This window comes from Pyricularia oryzae, chromosome 6 (assembly GCF_000002495.2).
Source record: "Pyricularia oryzae 70-15 chromosome 6, whole genome shotgun sequence".
Taxonomy (NCBI): domain Eukaryota; kingdom Fungi; phylum Ascomycota; class Sordariomycetes; order Magnaporthales; family Pyriculariaceae; genus Pyricularia; species Pyricularia oryzae.
This window is the reverse complement of record NC_017853.1, coordinates 1,863,043-1,877,935: the sequence shown is the minus strand read 5'-3', so window position 1 is coordinate 1,877,935 and position 14,893 is coordinate 1,863,043. Positions and strand designations below refer to the sequence as shown.

Below are 14,893 nucleotides of genomic sequence, written 5' to 3'. Positions count from 1 at the left end.
GGGATTGCAGCCCCATCCCCCCCCCCCTCCGTGGGGATGCTGGACTGACAGTCTCCGCATTGTTGAAGGATCTGGTTGGTCAGGCGAGCCTACAAAATGACGTCCGATGCTTGTTTTTAGACGTCTTGTGGTGGCAGAGATTTCTATCAACCGCGTTTGCTCGGCAAGCTAGGGGTGATTAGGATGGAAAAATAGGGGGCAAACAAGTGTGGGTACAGGTACAATAGTTGTTGAATAGGAGAGCACTGCGCTGTGGTTGGCTGAAGCAGGTAGCGTCCAGAGTCACTTCTATGGTATTCAAAGTTGTCGTTCAGAAGGAAAGAGGTCGGCCAACAGCATATGGGGTTCCTAAACCACTTGTAGCGAAGAGATAAAAGGGGTGACCCCATCAGTTTCCTGAGATTTTACGGCACAGGTTGCTACATGTAGACCTACTGTACCAGAATGAAAAGGCGACACCAAACAATTTGCAGGGAGTGAGAGTGTGGTACATACTAAAGATCGATCTTGGGAGAAAAATAAAATATAGTCGTGAGAGAATGTGGTATGAAATCTAAATCTGAAGAAATGGTGAAATTGTAGTTAGCTGTATTCGGTCTTGTAAGTGACATTTCACACCGCCCTGGCAGAATGGTATCCAAAAGACTGGGCAATTATTGACTTTGGCATGGTCAGGGGCCACTTACCGCACCCCGCCCTGCCTCAGCTTTCGTTAATTGGTCCCGACGCGTCGCGACTTTTGACGCGTTTCCGGCGTTACCCAGGAATTATTGATTACAGCGCAACCAAACCACAACGAAAGTCGACACAACACATACTACGTCGCTACGCTACTGCATCAGACACAACCGACGACCCGGAGAAACTTATGTTGCTTCCCATGAAAAGAACATCTTAACGATCGCGCAGTTTGTAGCAACAAACAACATACGACACGCGAAAAAACCAGCCCATCATGTTGGCTGCCTCGTCTCCCATCAACTACCCGCAGACCTCATCGCCACCTCTGAAACGCCGTTTGCCCTCCCCATCCCGCGGCAGCCAAAATGCATCCCAAAAGGCAAAGGCACGGACAAGGGGTGGATTCATAGACGACGACTCCTCTGACGAAGACGAGTTAGGAGACAACACTGGCCCTGCCCCGAAAAGAATACTGGTGGACGACGCGAGCACGCATGAAGAGACCCTTCCAAACCCTCAGAATGATGACAATGAACTACCATCCCAAGTCGTTGCGGGAGAGCCTACTGTTGACCTGGATGAGGAGAGACGATACCAGGCGCTGTTCGATCGGCCCACCACGCTAGATGACCCAGAGGACGACCAGGATGCGGTAGGGCTGGACTTGGAGACGCTGACCCGCACCCTCAATATCGAGACGTGCTCGGGCAAGCTGCTCCCTATCAGACACAGGAAGATGACCAAACCTGCAACCTACGAGGACATGGTGGCTTCTCGATCTCGACACAAAGAGGGCCGTGCCAAGAAAAGCTACTACGGGATTGCAATACATTCTCTCATCGATGCTGCCGTAGAGGAAGAGAAACAGCTGCGGGCGAAGCAATCGGCAGCCAATGTCCCTGCTGCGGAGCCAAGACCCGATCAAGCCGTACCATCAGTTGAAAGCCATGCACCTGAAAGTAACGCGGGCCGGAAGCCCAAGAAGACCCTGCTTTGGACCGAAAAATACAGAGCAAAAAACTTCATGGATCTCGTTGGTGATGATCTCACCAACAGGCAAGTTCTCCGTTGGCTCAAAAAGTGGGACCCCCTGGTGTTTCCTCACACAGCCAAGTCAAAAGCTGCCGCCAGAGCATCTCGACGGGGCGCGGGTCATCAGCAGCAGCAAACAGAAGACGATAAACCTCACCGGAAAATTCTCATGCTTACCGGGCCACCTGGTCTGGGAAAGACCACGCTGGCCCATGTCTGCGCCAAGCAGGCTGGCTATGAGGTGCTCGAGATCAACGCCAGTGACGACAGAAGTCGTGATGTCGTCCGCGGTCGCATCAGGACCAGTCTGGGAACCGAGAACGTCAAGACAGTTGAGCAGCACAAGTCTGTGGATGGCAAGCCTCCGAAAGTCGCCCGTCCTGTTTGCGTCGTAGTCGATGAGGTCGATGGGGTTGTCTCAGGGTCTGGTGGGTCCGGCGAGGGCGGTTTCGTCAAGGCGTTGATCGATTTGGTCATGACCGATCAAAAGAACAGCGCCTCAGGTGCTAGCGGCTCTAGCAAGAGCAACAGGCGTAAGAAGGGCGACGACTTCCGACAGATGAGGCCACTTATCCTCATCTGCAATGACGTCTATCACGTCTCGCTTAGACCTTTGCGACAGTCTGGACTTGCCGAGATTGTCCACGTCGGCAAGCCAACCATCGAAGCTGTTGTGACGCGTCTCAAGAGCATCTTTGACAAGGAGGGTATCCCGTGCGAGAAGGATGCGGCACGCAAGCTGTGTGAGTATGCTTGGGGCATGAACAGCGGGATTGACGCTCGTCGGGGCGCAGAGAGCACGGTAGAGGGTGATCTTCGTGGTGTTATGGTCGTGGGAGAATGGGTCGCTGGTCGTATTAAAGCACTTTCAGCGCAAACCGGCGAGCCACCACGTCTAACAAGACAATGGATTGATCAGAACGTCGCTGCTGAGCTGGCACATGGCGGCGGAGGAGCCAGAGGATTGGGCAGAGGCAGCGCCAAGGATGTTGTTGCGCGAATATTTCAGGAGGGCGCTGGCTTCCCCAAGCAGCAGCAGCAGCAGCAGCAGCAGGCCGTGGACAAGAGTAACAAGCATGCTCGACGCGAGCAACCCAAGGTTCAACTTGGCTTTGGAGAACAAGACAAGAAGCAAGCTATGGAGCGCCTGGGCGAAATGGTTGCAGCCAGCGGTGAGGTGGATCGCATCATGACGGAGATCTTTGCCGAGTGGCCGAACCGCGAGTTTAGCGACGACTGCTACTTGACAAAACCCAACACAGCATATGAGTGGATGGACTTTCACGACTCTTGCTCATCTCGTCTCTTTTCAAGCCAAGAGTGGGAACTGGCTCCGTACCTGAGCCAGCCGGTTCTCGCATGTCACCATCTCTTCGCATCCCCCCGTCGACATGTCGTCGCTAATGCTGGCTATGACAAGAAATGGGGCGCAGATGCTGAAGGCGAGAAGGATGTGGCGCCTATTCCATTCTCAGGCCCGAGAGCCGACTACGAGGCGCGTGAGGCAGGAAAACACAACCGGGCTATGCTCCAGGCCATTCAAGCACAGCTGAATCCGGCGTTGGGCAGAGCTTTCCGGAGTCCTGAGCACGTGGCCACTGACTTCCTACCATATCTTGTCCGGCTCGTGTCTCCCAACGTCAAACCTGTGGTAGTTGGCGGGAGCGGAGGTGGCGAGAAGGGTATGAGCTCCATCGCGAGCGTTCGTCGCGAATCAGAAAAGCTCATGGTAAGGAGAGCTGCAGAGGTTCTCGCTGAGGTGGGCATCGAGCTGGTCAAGGGCAAGATCGAAGAGGCAAATCCGTCGGCGTTCAGCAGGACGCAGTGGGTTTACCGGATGGAACCGTAAGTTTGAATCAACTGCCTCCTATCAAGTTGACCAAAGTTGAGTAACATAGCTAACGTTGTTGTGCATATTAAGTGATCTTGATGCTCTGTCAACCTTCGAAACCATGGGCGCCTACATTCTCAGCACACAAGCACCGACTAGGTACGCCGTGAGACAGGTCCTCGACCAGGAACTGCAAAAGACCATAGCCCTCCGCCAAAATACAGCCAGGCAAGCCCGGTTCCAGGCTGGCAAAGGCGTAGGTGGTGGCAACGACAAGGAGCTGCATGAGTTTGACGACAAAGAGAACAAGAAAGGCGGCAAGGGACCTGATGCTGCTGCGGCCGCCCTGGCAGCGGCCGCCCCCGCGGTCAAGCGAGACTTCTTCGGCAGAGTTATTGTGGAAACGCCCAGGCCGTTGGGCGACGCGGATGGCAACTCGAGGGCGTCCAAGAAAGCTCCCCCTGGTGGGGAGGGCAAAGACAACGATAAGATGATTTGGGTAACGTACAACGAAGGATTGAATAATGCAGTCAGGAAACCAATATCTTTGGAGGAGTTTCTCCGGGGCTTGTAGAGCGGGCATTTATGTCGACACCAGCAGGTGACAACCGTCAAACGCCCGGGTCAATATGAATATAATACGATCTCAACCATCTCGAGGAAACCTGACTTCTAAATGTTGATGCTTGACTTCAGCCAACCCCACGCAGCCAGGAAGCATTCGCTCAATAGCACAATCTACTAGAACTATATCTAGGCGATCCTCTGGCTCGACAGACATTCTATCCACCCCCATAAACCCGCACAGCTTTGGCAGAATTCCAGGCCATCGGCGGCACAACGCTTCTTCTACTCCTGTGTTGCTTTTTCAACCCAAAGAAACTAACATAGACGCAAAGCTATTAGCTATTAACTCGGCTATTGTCCACATCATCAGAGAGCTGCACCATTTGACGTTCACAGACCACGACAACAGTCGGTGTGCTACCTTGCAACAAACACACAACTGGCAGGAAGAACTCTTCTTATCTAGCAAGAGTTCGGCGCAGCGGTCTGGCAGTCTGCAGTCTTGGAGACTGACAAGCTTCCGTCCATGCTGATACATGCTCTTTCCCTACCAGTATCTGGTGACTTCAACGTGGGTTAAGTGGAAGACTGATGACGAACCTGCTCTATTTTGGCTTTCTTCTACTTGATTTCTTTTTTTTTTTTTTTTTTTTTTGCGTCATCTCCCAAACGCTTCTCAATATCACTTTGATTGAACGACAGCCTGCTGTAAACAAGCCACGAACTTGACTTTGGAGGCTGGTCCGGACCTCGTTTGTTTGCTTCAAAATTTCCTCGTGCCAAGGTTCATATCAACCTTCTTAGTGGATCTTTATTACCAATCCTACTATTTTCTTTTTTATACTGGTAGAACTGCCACCTTCTATCAACAGCATTCTTTTGCACTTCTCAAGACAAGATACCTGCTTGTTGACTTGAAATATCCCACCTACTTGGCCGGCACCACAGTGCTAAGATTAGTACCTTCTACTTTGAGATCTGCATCAGTTTCTCGCCGGGCCTGTTCTTTTACTTTGAAGTTTGTGGTAACCAGTGTTCTTGAAACCTTCATTATCCAAACACCTCTATGCCGTCTACCCATCGAACCATTCTTACTTCCACTTTATCATCTACCTTATCCAATATCTATCCAGCTGGAATTACAGAAGCATCCTGCCTTGCACTTTTCTCGGCACACAGCCTACTACAAACCTGTCTGTTTTTTTTTTTTTTTTTTTTTTCTTTTTCTGCGACTTACTTGATCATCTCGACCATCAACACAGCTTGACCTGACGGTCCTCAAAGTTGTCGTATGCAATCACTTTTCTCAACTTTATGCTCCTTCTTCAAAGTCTCCCCAGCTAGCAGTCAACCCTTCACCTCGCACTCGAATTCTCACTCAACAGACAGTTCTTCACCAGTTGCTCTTATTTGCTAGTTTGCTACTTAACCACCACAAGCAACCTCCCAGTCTGCCTTGAGCCACAATAGATTATACTCAGTCAACCGACAGTGAGAGATCACACCTTTCAAAAGCCTTGGATGACGGACTGTCTGGACGAGTTCACTACCTCTCAGCATACCCCGGCTGTGTCGATTCTTAATCAGCCGCCACTTTGGCCGGTTTCGCTTAGTCTTCACCTTGTCTTCTCAAAGGAAAGACAACAGTGAGTAGAAGTCTACCCAACCTTCGGACCTTCAGTTCATCTCGGCCCATCACTCTACCACCACCTTTCATAATTCCAAAGAACTAGTATTTCATGACAAATCTGCCGTGCCCTTATCTAGTCATTCCATGTGACTTCTCACTTTCCATTCAAACTAAGCTTTGCCCGGCCCACGGTCAAATCTTTACGCTTCAACACATTTGCTATTTATCACCAGCTGACCAGCGTCTGAAGTTATACACTTCCAGACATCGATGCCATACTAGAAGCACGTATTGCGAGCTCGCAGCAGCTCATAGCTTCAAAATGGATGCGGAGCCCAAGAATGACAGCGATGTCAGATATCGTTCGAGTTCACTCATGCCGCCGCCCAGCCATATCGCGAAATCCACAGGCCTCCTAGGAGGTGGCAGAATGGATTTACCCAAGCCACCAGCAAGATTGCTTACACGTCATCAAAGCTACACACCCGATCCTCGTGCAATGTCACGGCCACGGACGCGAGAGCAAAGCGAGGCCTTGTTCACAAATCATTTGGTGTACGAATGCTTGGATGACGATGGTGCTTTAGAGGAGATGCTGCCAGAGGATATTCCAGAGTCGACCCGGAAAAGGTTTGCGGAACACATCAAGACTAGGCCTATCAAGCAGGAGAGCCTCGATAACCACACAGCTTTCCGAGGCCACAGTTCTAAGCATGACGCCAAGGGATCCGGACGTCTCAAACATACCAGAGGTCACGACCAATCTATGCCAATTGACCTGACACAGAACCCCGAGACCACTGCCTACCAGCGTGCGGACGTGGTCTTTTTGTCTGACGATGAAGAGGAGTCGGACGACCGCAAGTCTGTAATAAGTGTATCAGACGGAGACGAAGACGTGAAACCGCCCATTGAATCTATTTACCCGGATGCTGAAAGGGCTAGCCCTGCTGCGGTGGTGCGTCACAACTTGGTGAAGATGCGCAATAAGTACCTTCGGTTGACCGCCAAAAAAGACAATTTAAAAGCCAAAGAGGCAGGGGGTCCTCTGAGTCAGGAGGAAATAAAGCTCCTGGAGCAAATAGAGAGTGAAATCTCCGAAAAAGAAAAGATTCTCAATGACAACCAAGGCGACGATGACTTCAGTGACGATGACGACGATGATTTCGACGGCTCTGATGATGACGCTCCCAACGGTCATGTTGAAGAAATAGAAAATGACCTCGATGGGGAAGAAAATGACGGAAACGATGTCAAGGATGACCCGGAAGATGAAGATTACCAAGACGTGGTGGAAATCGATAATGACGACGACCACGACGAGGACTGCCAGCCGACCAAGCCCAAGAATCCAAAGAAAAGGAAGCAAGGCTCCAAGAGCCAGGCTCCAAAGTCAAAAAAGGCGCCTGGTCCGCCAGCCAAAAAGCGGAAGACTACGCGCCCCAAGCCCAAGAGAAGCAAGAAGCAGCGGGACTCGCGGCCAATGTCAGCACAAGAGTGGTGGGAAAGGGAGTATGAGAGGAACTCGGATGAAGACGCGATTCCAAACCTTCTGGTACCCAACGGAAGCAGGGACCCCAACCAAACGGCAACATGGCAGCCCGGCGGAGCTCACGATCAGCAGGTGCTCGACATCCTGAAAGATATCGACCCCGTTAATGCCCGTGCAGCAATGGACACCACTATGCTTCTGGACGAGGGCACCGCCACGACGCGCGCAGCCCAGCAGGCTCAATTGAGAGCCAACTTGAAGATGATCAACGATAGCATGGTACAGAAGGACGCTCGAAAGGAGATGTCACTGCTGCAGAGGGCCATGGGCGCTTTCGGCTGGGGCAAATGCAAAATTGTAAACGGCAGGTATCTACTTCCAGGAATGAAGACTCCTCTTTTCAACCACCAGCTAGTGGGCGTTCACTTTATGCTCGGCAAAGAATTCTCACCTCTGGGGCCTTACGGTGGTATTCTTGCCGATCAGATGGGACTGGGAAAAACGGTTCAGATGCTGGCTTGCATGGCCCAGAATCAGGGAGAAGGACCCACACTTATAGTAGCCCCAGCAGCAGCTATTGAGCAGTGGAAGTCGGAACTGAAGAAGCACTGCACGTTTGCTAAACGGATCTGGCATTACAGTGACAAGAACGAAAACCAGATTCCCGAAGTCCTCAAGAAGGAGAAGGTAGTTATTGCCAGTTACCAGGCAATCGCAAAAGCATTCCCCTCTGACGAGGCTCTTCGGCGTATCAACGGCACCAAACTCGGTCTTGAAGCATGGCGGGAACAATTAACAGAAAAGATGGGTGATGCGTTTCTTGTCGACTGGCATCGAGTCGTTCTGGATGAGGCTCACGCCATCAAAAACCACCTATCAAGGACTTCAAAGGCTTGCGTTCACCTGCGAAGCAAACATCGTTGGGCCCTGAGCGGCACACCGATACACAACACTATCGAGGAGCTTTACCCTTATATGAGGTTTCTGAGAGTCGAGTGGGCTGCAGACATGAAAGACTTTAAAAAGAAATTTGGCGGAACCCCCGGTGACAATGACAGCGAAAATTCCAGGCTGGCTGCCGTGGTCCCTTCGCTCATGATCCGAAGACGTGTCCACGACACTTTCATGGGTCAGCCCATCCTCCGCATCCCCCCTACTCATCCGGTCAAAACCATCTCTGTCGAGCTCTCAACGGAGGAAAAGCTGATTTATCACCGTCTGGAAGATCGCTTCCGCGACAACTTGAACAGCCATATAAAGGAAGGCGTCAGTAGCAAGAAATTGCGCACCTACTTTACCTACCTCACACGCCTGAGACAATGTACTTCGCACCCATTCCTGCTCGAGACATCTTTGAGGCGGGACTTTGAGCTGGAGGATATTGTTTGGCTTCGTCAGCAGCTGGCCGAGGTGGGAGGACAAACTCCTCTGCATACTCACATCAGCAAGTGGATAAAAGACGAGGAAGTCCGCAGAATCCAGCAAGATGAAAATGGAGGCGAAGTCGGGGTTTCTGAGGCGCCCAGATTTGGCAAGAGTGGCTTTGGCGGAGTATTTGAGATGAACGAGCAGCTCGAGCGAATCCAAGCCGAGAAGACAATTGAGGATCTGATCTGTCGATCATGCACCGAGCTGCCCCAAGACAGCCAAATTACCGAGGTAAGTGTATATGTACTATACTTTCTGCTTTCCAAGCCTCCTATGAGCTTTTCCTATCCGCTTCCTACATCTTGCGTATCACAAAGCCGAGACATGAAGCTGACCGTTTGATCTTTCCCAAATCAGCCATGCGGCCACACCTTCTGCCGGGACTGTATTGAGCCGATAGTTCACAACGCCGAGGCTTCGAACCAAGAACCAAAGTGCCCACACTGCTCAACTGTGGTGAAAACATACAAGCGAATGCCGAAGCCTGGCAATAGAAACAAGAGGTATGACGAAGATACTGACGAAGATGCAGAGGAGGAGCTCGATGACCTAGGGCGGGCCCTTGGAAACCGCAGGAAGAAGGCACGCGCCAAGAAGGGACCCCAACCCGGTGATGATTTACTGGGAGTTCAACCAAAGTCCTCAGATGTCGCCAAGTTTCTTGAAATCTGCGACAGAACGCCAGACAAGCCGGTCACGCCTAGCGCCAAGACCACGGCTATCAAAATGCAGGTTCTCGAATGGCTTCACAAGTATCCAGATGACAAGATAATTAGTAAGATAAATCTCTGAAGCTCGCTTTGTTCAATCCCTCGAATATTTCCATCGTGGTGTACTAAGTCTTGGAATTCTAGTCTTTACTCACTGGGTTCCGCTCGCTCGTATCCTCGGTCGAGTCTTTGAGGCAGAAAAGATTCGATTCCTGTATTATTTTGGCAGCATGGGGATGGGCCAACGAAAGACAGCCGTTGAAAAGTTTACAACAATCATCGGTCCGCTGGCGCCGAAGTTACTGGTGGGTGCTGCTCTTCCGTCGGAACATGAAGCGCTCACATGAAGTAGCGAATCTATGTTATACTGACGATTTCCTGCAATCCCCCATGACAACAGATTGCATCCTCACGGTGTGGTGGCCAGGCTCTCAATCTAACGGCTGCAAACCGAGTCATCCTCGTGGACTTGTGGTGGAACACGGCAGTCGAGCGCCAAGCGTTTGGTCGTGTGCACCGCATCGGGCAGACCAAAGACACGTACTATGTCAAGATTGTTACTCGCAAGACCATCGACGAGCGCCTGCTCGACATGCAAGACGAAAAGGACGCCAAGATCTCCAATACTCTGCAGGATGGAGAGCACAAGGTGAAGCCGCTTACCCATGCTGATATCCGCTACCTCATTGCCGGAGACGACGACGAAGAAAACAACTTCAACATTCACCGAAACAAAAATCATAAAGGTGACGTGACCGAGGACTGCAATCCAGATGAGCATGGTGAGGGTGCTCCTTCGGACGATGAGGGGGGTAATGGTGAGAGTGGTGGTAGCGCTGTTCGCCAAGGTCAAAAGCGGCCGTTGGGGCCGGGGGCAGACACCAGGAAGGGCATCAAGAGGCGGCGCGTCCCGTCCAAACGCCGACCCGAGTCAAAGCGCAGGGCCACAGACGAGGACGATGACGAGGATGAGGGCCCGGGAGGCAGTCAAGAGCAAGTTCTCGACGAGTCTCTGGGTGACCAGGAGCCGACAGACGGTCACGAAGGTTCCGATGAGCCCCAGGATGACAACGACCTCGATTCCCCTGAAGAAGCCGACGGGTCCGACCTGGCGCTTCCAAGCATCGAGGGAGGGGGCGAGCTTGTTGATACCTCTCTTATTCTTGCAGATCTTGACGGAAATTTCGGCGCCACAGAGATGGAAATGGAGATGGAGAATCACGAGATTCCGGCCCCAAGCTCGAACCCCTTCGTTGACGACGCCTCAGATTCGGAGGAAGAGTGATGACGATACGATATAGCATTGATTTTTTTCTTTCCTTTTCTTCTCTTTTTTTTCTTCTTCTTCACTTTGTGGTCCCTGAGGGCAATTCATGAAAATCTCAAGGTTTTACCAAACTTTCTGGGAGGCTTGGATGGGGAGGATCAGGGGCTCCCCCAGTGGCGGGATCTGTTTGCGATGATTTTCACCAAACCAACAGCGCTAGCCAGCCTGCGAGACCGAGAGTGATCAAAGTGCTGGATCATGGTTATTTTCCACGTCATACATTTAAAACTTAGCTTCCCTCAGAGTTACGCCAGAAGATAGATAGCTCGGATCTAGAAGACGACAGCCCAGAATGCATTGAAATAGAGATACAATTCTGCCGTTCAGATCCGCGGTCATACGTGCTTTCTTAAATACGTGATAAACACCCGGGATCTGCTGTGCTGGGCGTCGTCAGGATAAGTGAAATCTGGGAGGAGCGGGGAAGCATTGCGGCAGAGGCAAGCAGCCAGCCCTCAAGGGGCTTAGGGCTCCAGGGTGGGCTTTCTTCCTTTGTTGACTTTGTTGTGGGAATTTTTTTTTGGCTCTTAATCCTCGAGCCCCTACCCGACCTGAGGGTCACTCAGACAGGGTTGACGGCTGAACTGCTGTTTCTGAAGGTTGAATTAACGCCCCGCACTCCGAAATATATATATATATATATATATATATATATATTTGCTTGCATTGTTCAGGGCCATGGAGAGGACTGTTTCTTCAGATGTGAATTTTATGTGAAAACTCCAGCAAGCAAATGTGACGTGACAGAACAACAGGGACGCCAGGTACCATGGTGACTTTATTGGAAGCTCTCAGTTCTTTACCATTGTTATTTTGGCCAGTAGAGGCATACAATAGCGATGGGGCCTTGCATTTCTAGGCCTGGAAGTTCTAAAAGCTATATCAAGCTTTACATCTTTGCATAGCTGCTGCTGATGAGCTTTGGCACTCGGTCATACTGGCATCGTTTGGAAAGTCTGGGCTACGGTTTGAAGGATCTGAATACTAGGCTTGTCTCTCTAACTTGCAAGGCAGATAGTCGCACAGGTTGTGAAAATTTAGAGGGCCTTGAGCCACTACATCAAGCCAAACAAGGTCAAATACCACTCAAGTATTGCTCTCGATGCTTGAAAGCGCGCTCTGCACCGCCTCTGCAACGTCGACATGGAAAAACGGTCTGTTTAGTCCATACACAGGGACCAGGCTACTACCTCCCAAAGAAGCAGCACCCGCTGCCGATCCATTTCCATCCGCCGCGGTCCCGTTGCCCTTCTCGGCATCAACCGCCATCCGAGAACCATCCTCGTGCCGCGGCTCGACGTTCCCAGACCCGTCGACCACCGAGACGCTGAAAAGCGGTGCCCATGGCGTGTTGGGAGATCCCGGTACGCGGCTGCCGCTGTCAGATTCGTAATCCTTCTCCCGAGAGGATGACGCCGAGTGGTCGGCCTCGGCGGCTGTGTCGGCGAACCCAAACCCAGCTGCGACCAGGGCGCGCTTGGTCCAGCGGTTGGTGACGCCGGCAAAGTGCCACTCGACGGGCGACGGCGCGGCGTGCTTGGCGAATTGGTTGCGCAGGTCGATGAGGGCCTGGACCGAGGTGACGTCGGCGTAGTTGATGGAACTGAAGTCGAGGACCATGGCGCGGAGAATGGGCCGGTTGGCCATGTCGTCCGTCACCATCTGCCCGCGCCGGGGGCCCGGGTCGTTCCAGGGTCGGTCGCCAATCTTGGCATTGTTGTCTAGCACGGTCCGGCGTGTCTTTTTGTAGACGTACATGGTTATGAAGTCGAGGTGTGCGGCAGAGTTTGTGTAGTTGAACCCGTCTGGGAAGCGGTACACGAAGATGCCCGGGTGGACTTGGCGGATTGGTAGGTCTGGGTTCGCATTGTCTCGCCTTTCCTCGTCAAAGTAGGCATCTCGGCCAGTTCCTGATGCCTCCAGCTCGGAAGCAGAAGCCCCTGCGGTGCTAGTCGTCGTGTAGATTCTGGTGTGGCCCATGAAGCGGCCCGGCGATCGAGCGATCCGGAACAGCAGCAGTGCCGCCGACGCAGCCATGTTGAGGTAGATTCCATTCTCAATGTTTGTGAAAACAGTCAGGATAACACCGGCAAAGAACACTACCACCTCTATGGGAGACGTCATCCAGAACTGGTAGACAGTGTTGGGCGGGGTGATCAAATCACCAACTGCGTGGATGATAAGGGCTGCCAAGCTGGCCGACGGGATGTAAAAGAAGACCGAGGTCAGCACGTAGAGGGCAAGTAGCACGATAGCCGCCGTGAAGATGCCAGCCAGCGGCGTTCGAACTCCGGCTTTGGCCTTGATCGCGGTTCGGGAGAATGAGCCAGTGGCTGGGTAGCCGCCGAGGAACGGGCCAAACACGTTGGAGAATCCTATGGCGACAAGCTCCTGCGAGGGGTCAATGATGTAGTTGTTGATGCGTCCGAACGATTTGGAGATGGCGATATGTTCGATGATGAGCACGATGATTGTGACGGGCAGATCGGGTGCAACAGCATTAAGGACCTTTGAAGTCATGACTGGTGCGCCGACATGCTGGAATCCTGTAGTATCAGAAAAGTCAGCATGGGAATCTTGACCTTCCGGTAGAACAAAGGAGCCATTCCTCAGGGCTATGAGTGAGCACCCAAGAAGCAGACGTGACCTACCGCTAGGAACAGTGCCGAGGATCCTGAACCTGGCATCGGAGGCCTTGGTCACATTCCGGTTGACAAGGAAGCTGATCAAAATGTACAGAAGAATCACAAACGCCATACGCAGGGTGGCGATAAAAAACCACATCTTCTGCCTCCGGGGCTGCCTCCTTGCCATAAAATTGCAGAATGAGCGGATCGAGTAAAGCATGACCAAAGCCGAAAGACCCATTGCAGCGTCCAGTTTAGTCCGAGGCAGCCCCTTTAGGGTGTTTATGATGACCAAGTAAGTCGGATCGCGGCTGCTGACACCACTAATGCCCATCATGGTAGGCACCTGGCCAGCAGCAATGCTGACGGCGGCACCAGTCATGAAGGAGGCGATAGCCGTGAGCGATATGAATTCGACGATGAAACCAGCGCGGACGAGACCCAAAAATAGCAGTACAACTCCCGAGAGGAGGGCCAGGCATCTTGCGATCTGCTCCGCCGGTATATCAGGCTGCGTCGACTGCACTCGGATGACGACGTTGCCGACAATGGTGGACATGACAGCCACTGTGCCGATGGTTATGTCTTTGCTCGTCGCAAACGCCCAGTACAGCAGGAAGCCCACAAATGAGGTGTAGAGGCCGAATTCGGGAGGCAGCTGGGCCAGGAGGGCGTATGCCATTCCCTGAGGAACAACAACAAAGCCAACCGTGATGCCTGGCAGTGGAGGAGGATGCAGTTAGCAATCAGCTTTTAAATGTTGAACTCCTTCATAAAGGTTTCAAAAAAAGAGCGCTTACCAGCAATCAGGTCGCCGCTCAGCCAGGTGAGGTTGTAGTGGAAGATCCAGCTCAAAAAGGGAAACAAGGAGCGAAAGTAGCGCTTGACACCAGCCGCCGTTGGGATCAACTGCTCGAGCGCTTCCTTGGCTGTAGGTTCCGCCTCAACATAGTAAGATACCCCAACTAGGTTTCCTGGGACGGCAGTACGTCTCTCCTTACTGTACCGGTCGACATCTATCCCGACCAATCGGGCAGCGGTACGCCCGGATCCCATCTTCCCCCAAGCTTGTGGTCTTGTCGACCAAAGGTGTATATTTGTCTAGGCTGATGTTGTGCAAGAAAGACAAGCAAACTGAATGATAGTGATGTTATAAGATGAGAGGCGATCCAATGCTCCCCAAAAAAGAGCGATTCTTTTGGGGTGCGATATCCATTTATATCATTATCAGCCCCGAGTCAATGATACATACATAAACTAAAGAAAACGTACAGCAACCTTAAATTGCACATTGTCCTTTCAGTTCTAGAAAAGGGAAGGACGCCCAGGGAATACGCACCGAGACTGACCAGGGGTGCAAAAGGATGCACACCAAACCCCCGCGCTACGCGACCCCCCAAGCTTCAGCATCGCAATGTCAACGTCGGCGGCTCCAGTCCGAGCTAAGACTTCTGGTGGCGTATTGACAAGCTCAGCGGAGCTGCAGCGGAGCTGAAAAAAAAAGAGAAGACAGTGACAAGAAAAATAATAACAAACATTGGAAAATAGACCTTTTTTTTCCTCGCCTC

General features: G+C 52.0%; 4 protein-coding genes across 4 annotated transcripts; 2 read left to right on the top strand and 2 right to left on the bottom strand.

The window, feature by feature from the left end:
* Positions 1–65: 65 nt before the first annotated feature.
* On the bottom strand, positions 66–545 carry MGG_17684 (uncharacterized protein; the record flags this gene model as incomplete). Its single annotated transcript, XM_003719659.1, has 2 exons — positions 66–356; positions 496–545. Coding segments are annotated over 2 exons (260 nt in total), but the record flags the coding sequence as incomplete, so codon positions are not given.
* A 234-nt stretch (positions 546–779) lies between these two features.
* On the top strand, positions 780–4,208 carry MGG_04123 (chromosome transmission fidelity protein 18). Its single transcript, XM_003719658.1, has 2 exons — positions 780–3,558; positions 3,635–4,208. The coding sequence occupies exons 1-2, from the start codon at positions 956–958 to the stop codon at positions 4,116–4,118; spliced, it is 3,087 nt and encodes a 1,028-aa protein (XP_003719706.1). The 5' UTR covers positions 780–955; the 3' UTR covers positions 4,119–4,208.
* Positions 4,209–6,063: 1,855 nt separating this feature from the next.
* MGG_12155 (uncharacterized protein) lies at positions 6,064–10,656 on the top strand (the record flags this gene model as incomplete). The annotated part of the gene is made up of 4 exons (XM_003719657.1): positions 6,064–8,892; positions 9,019–9,436; positions 9,516–9,676; positions 9,772–10,656. The coding sequence occupies 4 exons, from the start codon at positions 6,064–6,066 to the stop codon at positions 10,654–10,656; spliced, it is 4,293 nt and encodes a 1,430-aa protein (XP_003719705.1).
* Positions 10,657–11,784: 1,128 nt separating this feature from the next.
* On the bottom strand, positions 11,785–14,688 carry MGG_04126 (sulfate permease 2; the record flags this gene model as incomplete). The annotated part of the gene is made up of 4 exons (XM_003719656.1): positions 14,665–14,688; positions 14,126–14,520; positions 13,350–14,042; positions 11,785–13,244 (listed from the first exon to the last, which is right to left on the bottom strand). The coding sequence occupies exons 2-4, from the start codon at positions 14,379–14,381 to the stop codon at positions 11,785–11,787; spliced, it is 2,409 nt and encodes an 802-aa protein (XP_003719704.1). The 5' UTR covers positions 14,382–14,520; positions 14,665–14,688.
* Positions 14,689–14,893: the final 205 nt, after the last annotated feature.

Excerpts from the sequence above, each read along its gene's own strand:
- MGG_04123 (XM_003719658.1), top strand. The coding sequence starts at position 956 with ATGTTGGCTGCCTCGTCTCCCATCAACTACCCGCAGACCTCATCGCCA. Across the intron at positions 3,559-3,634 it reads TGGGTTTACCGGATGGAACC|TGATCTTGATGCTCTGTCAA; the intron begins GTAAGTTTGAAT and ends GTGCATATTAAG.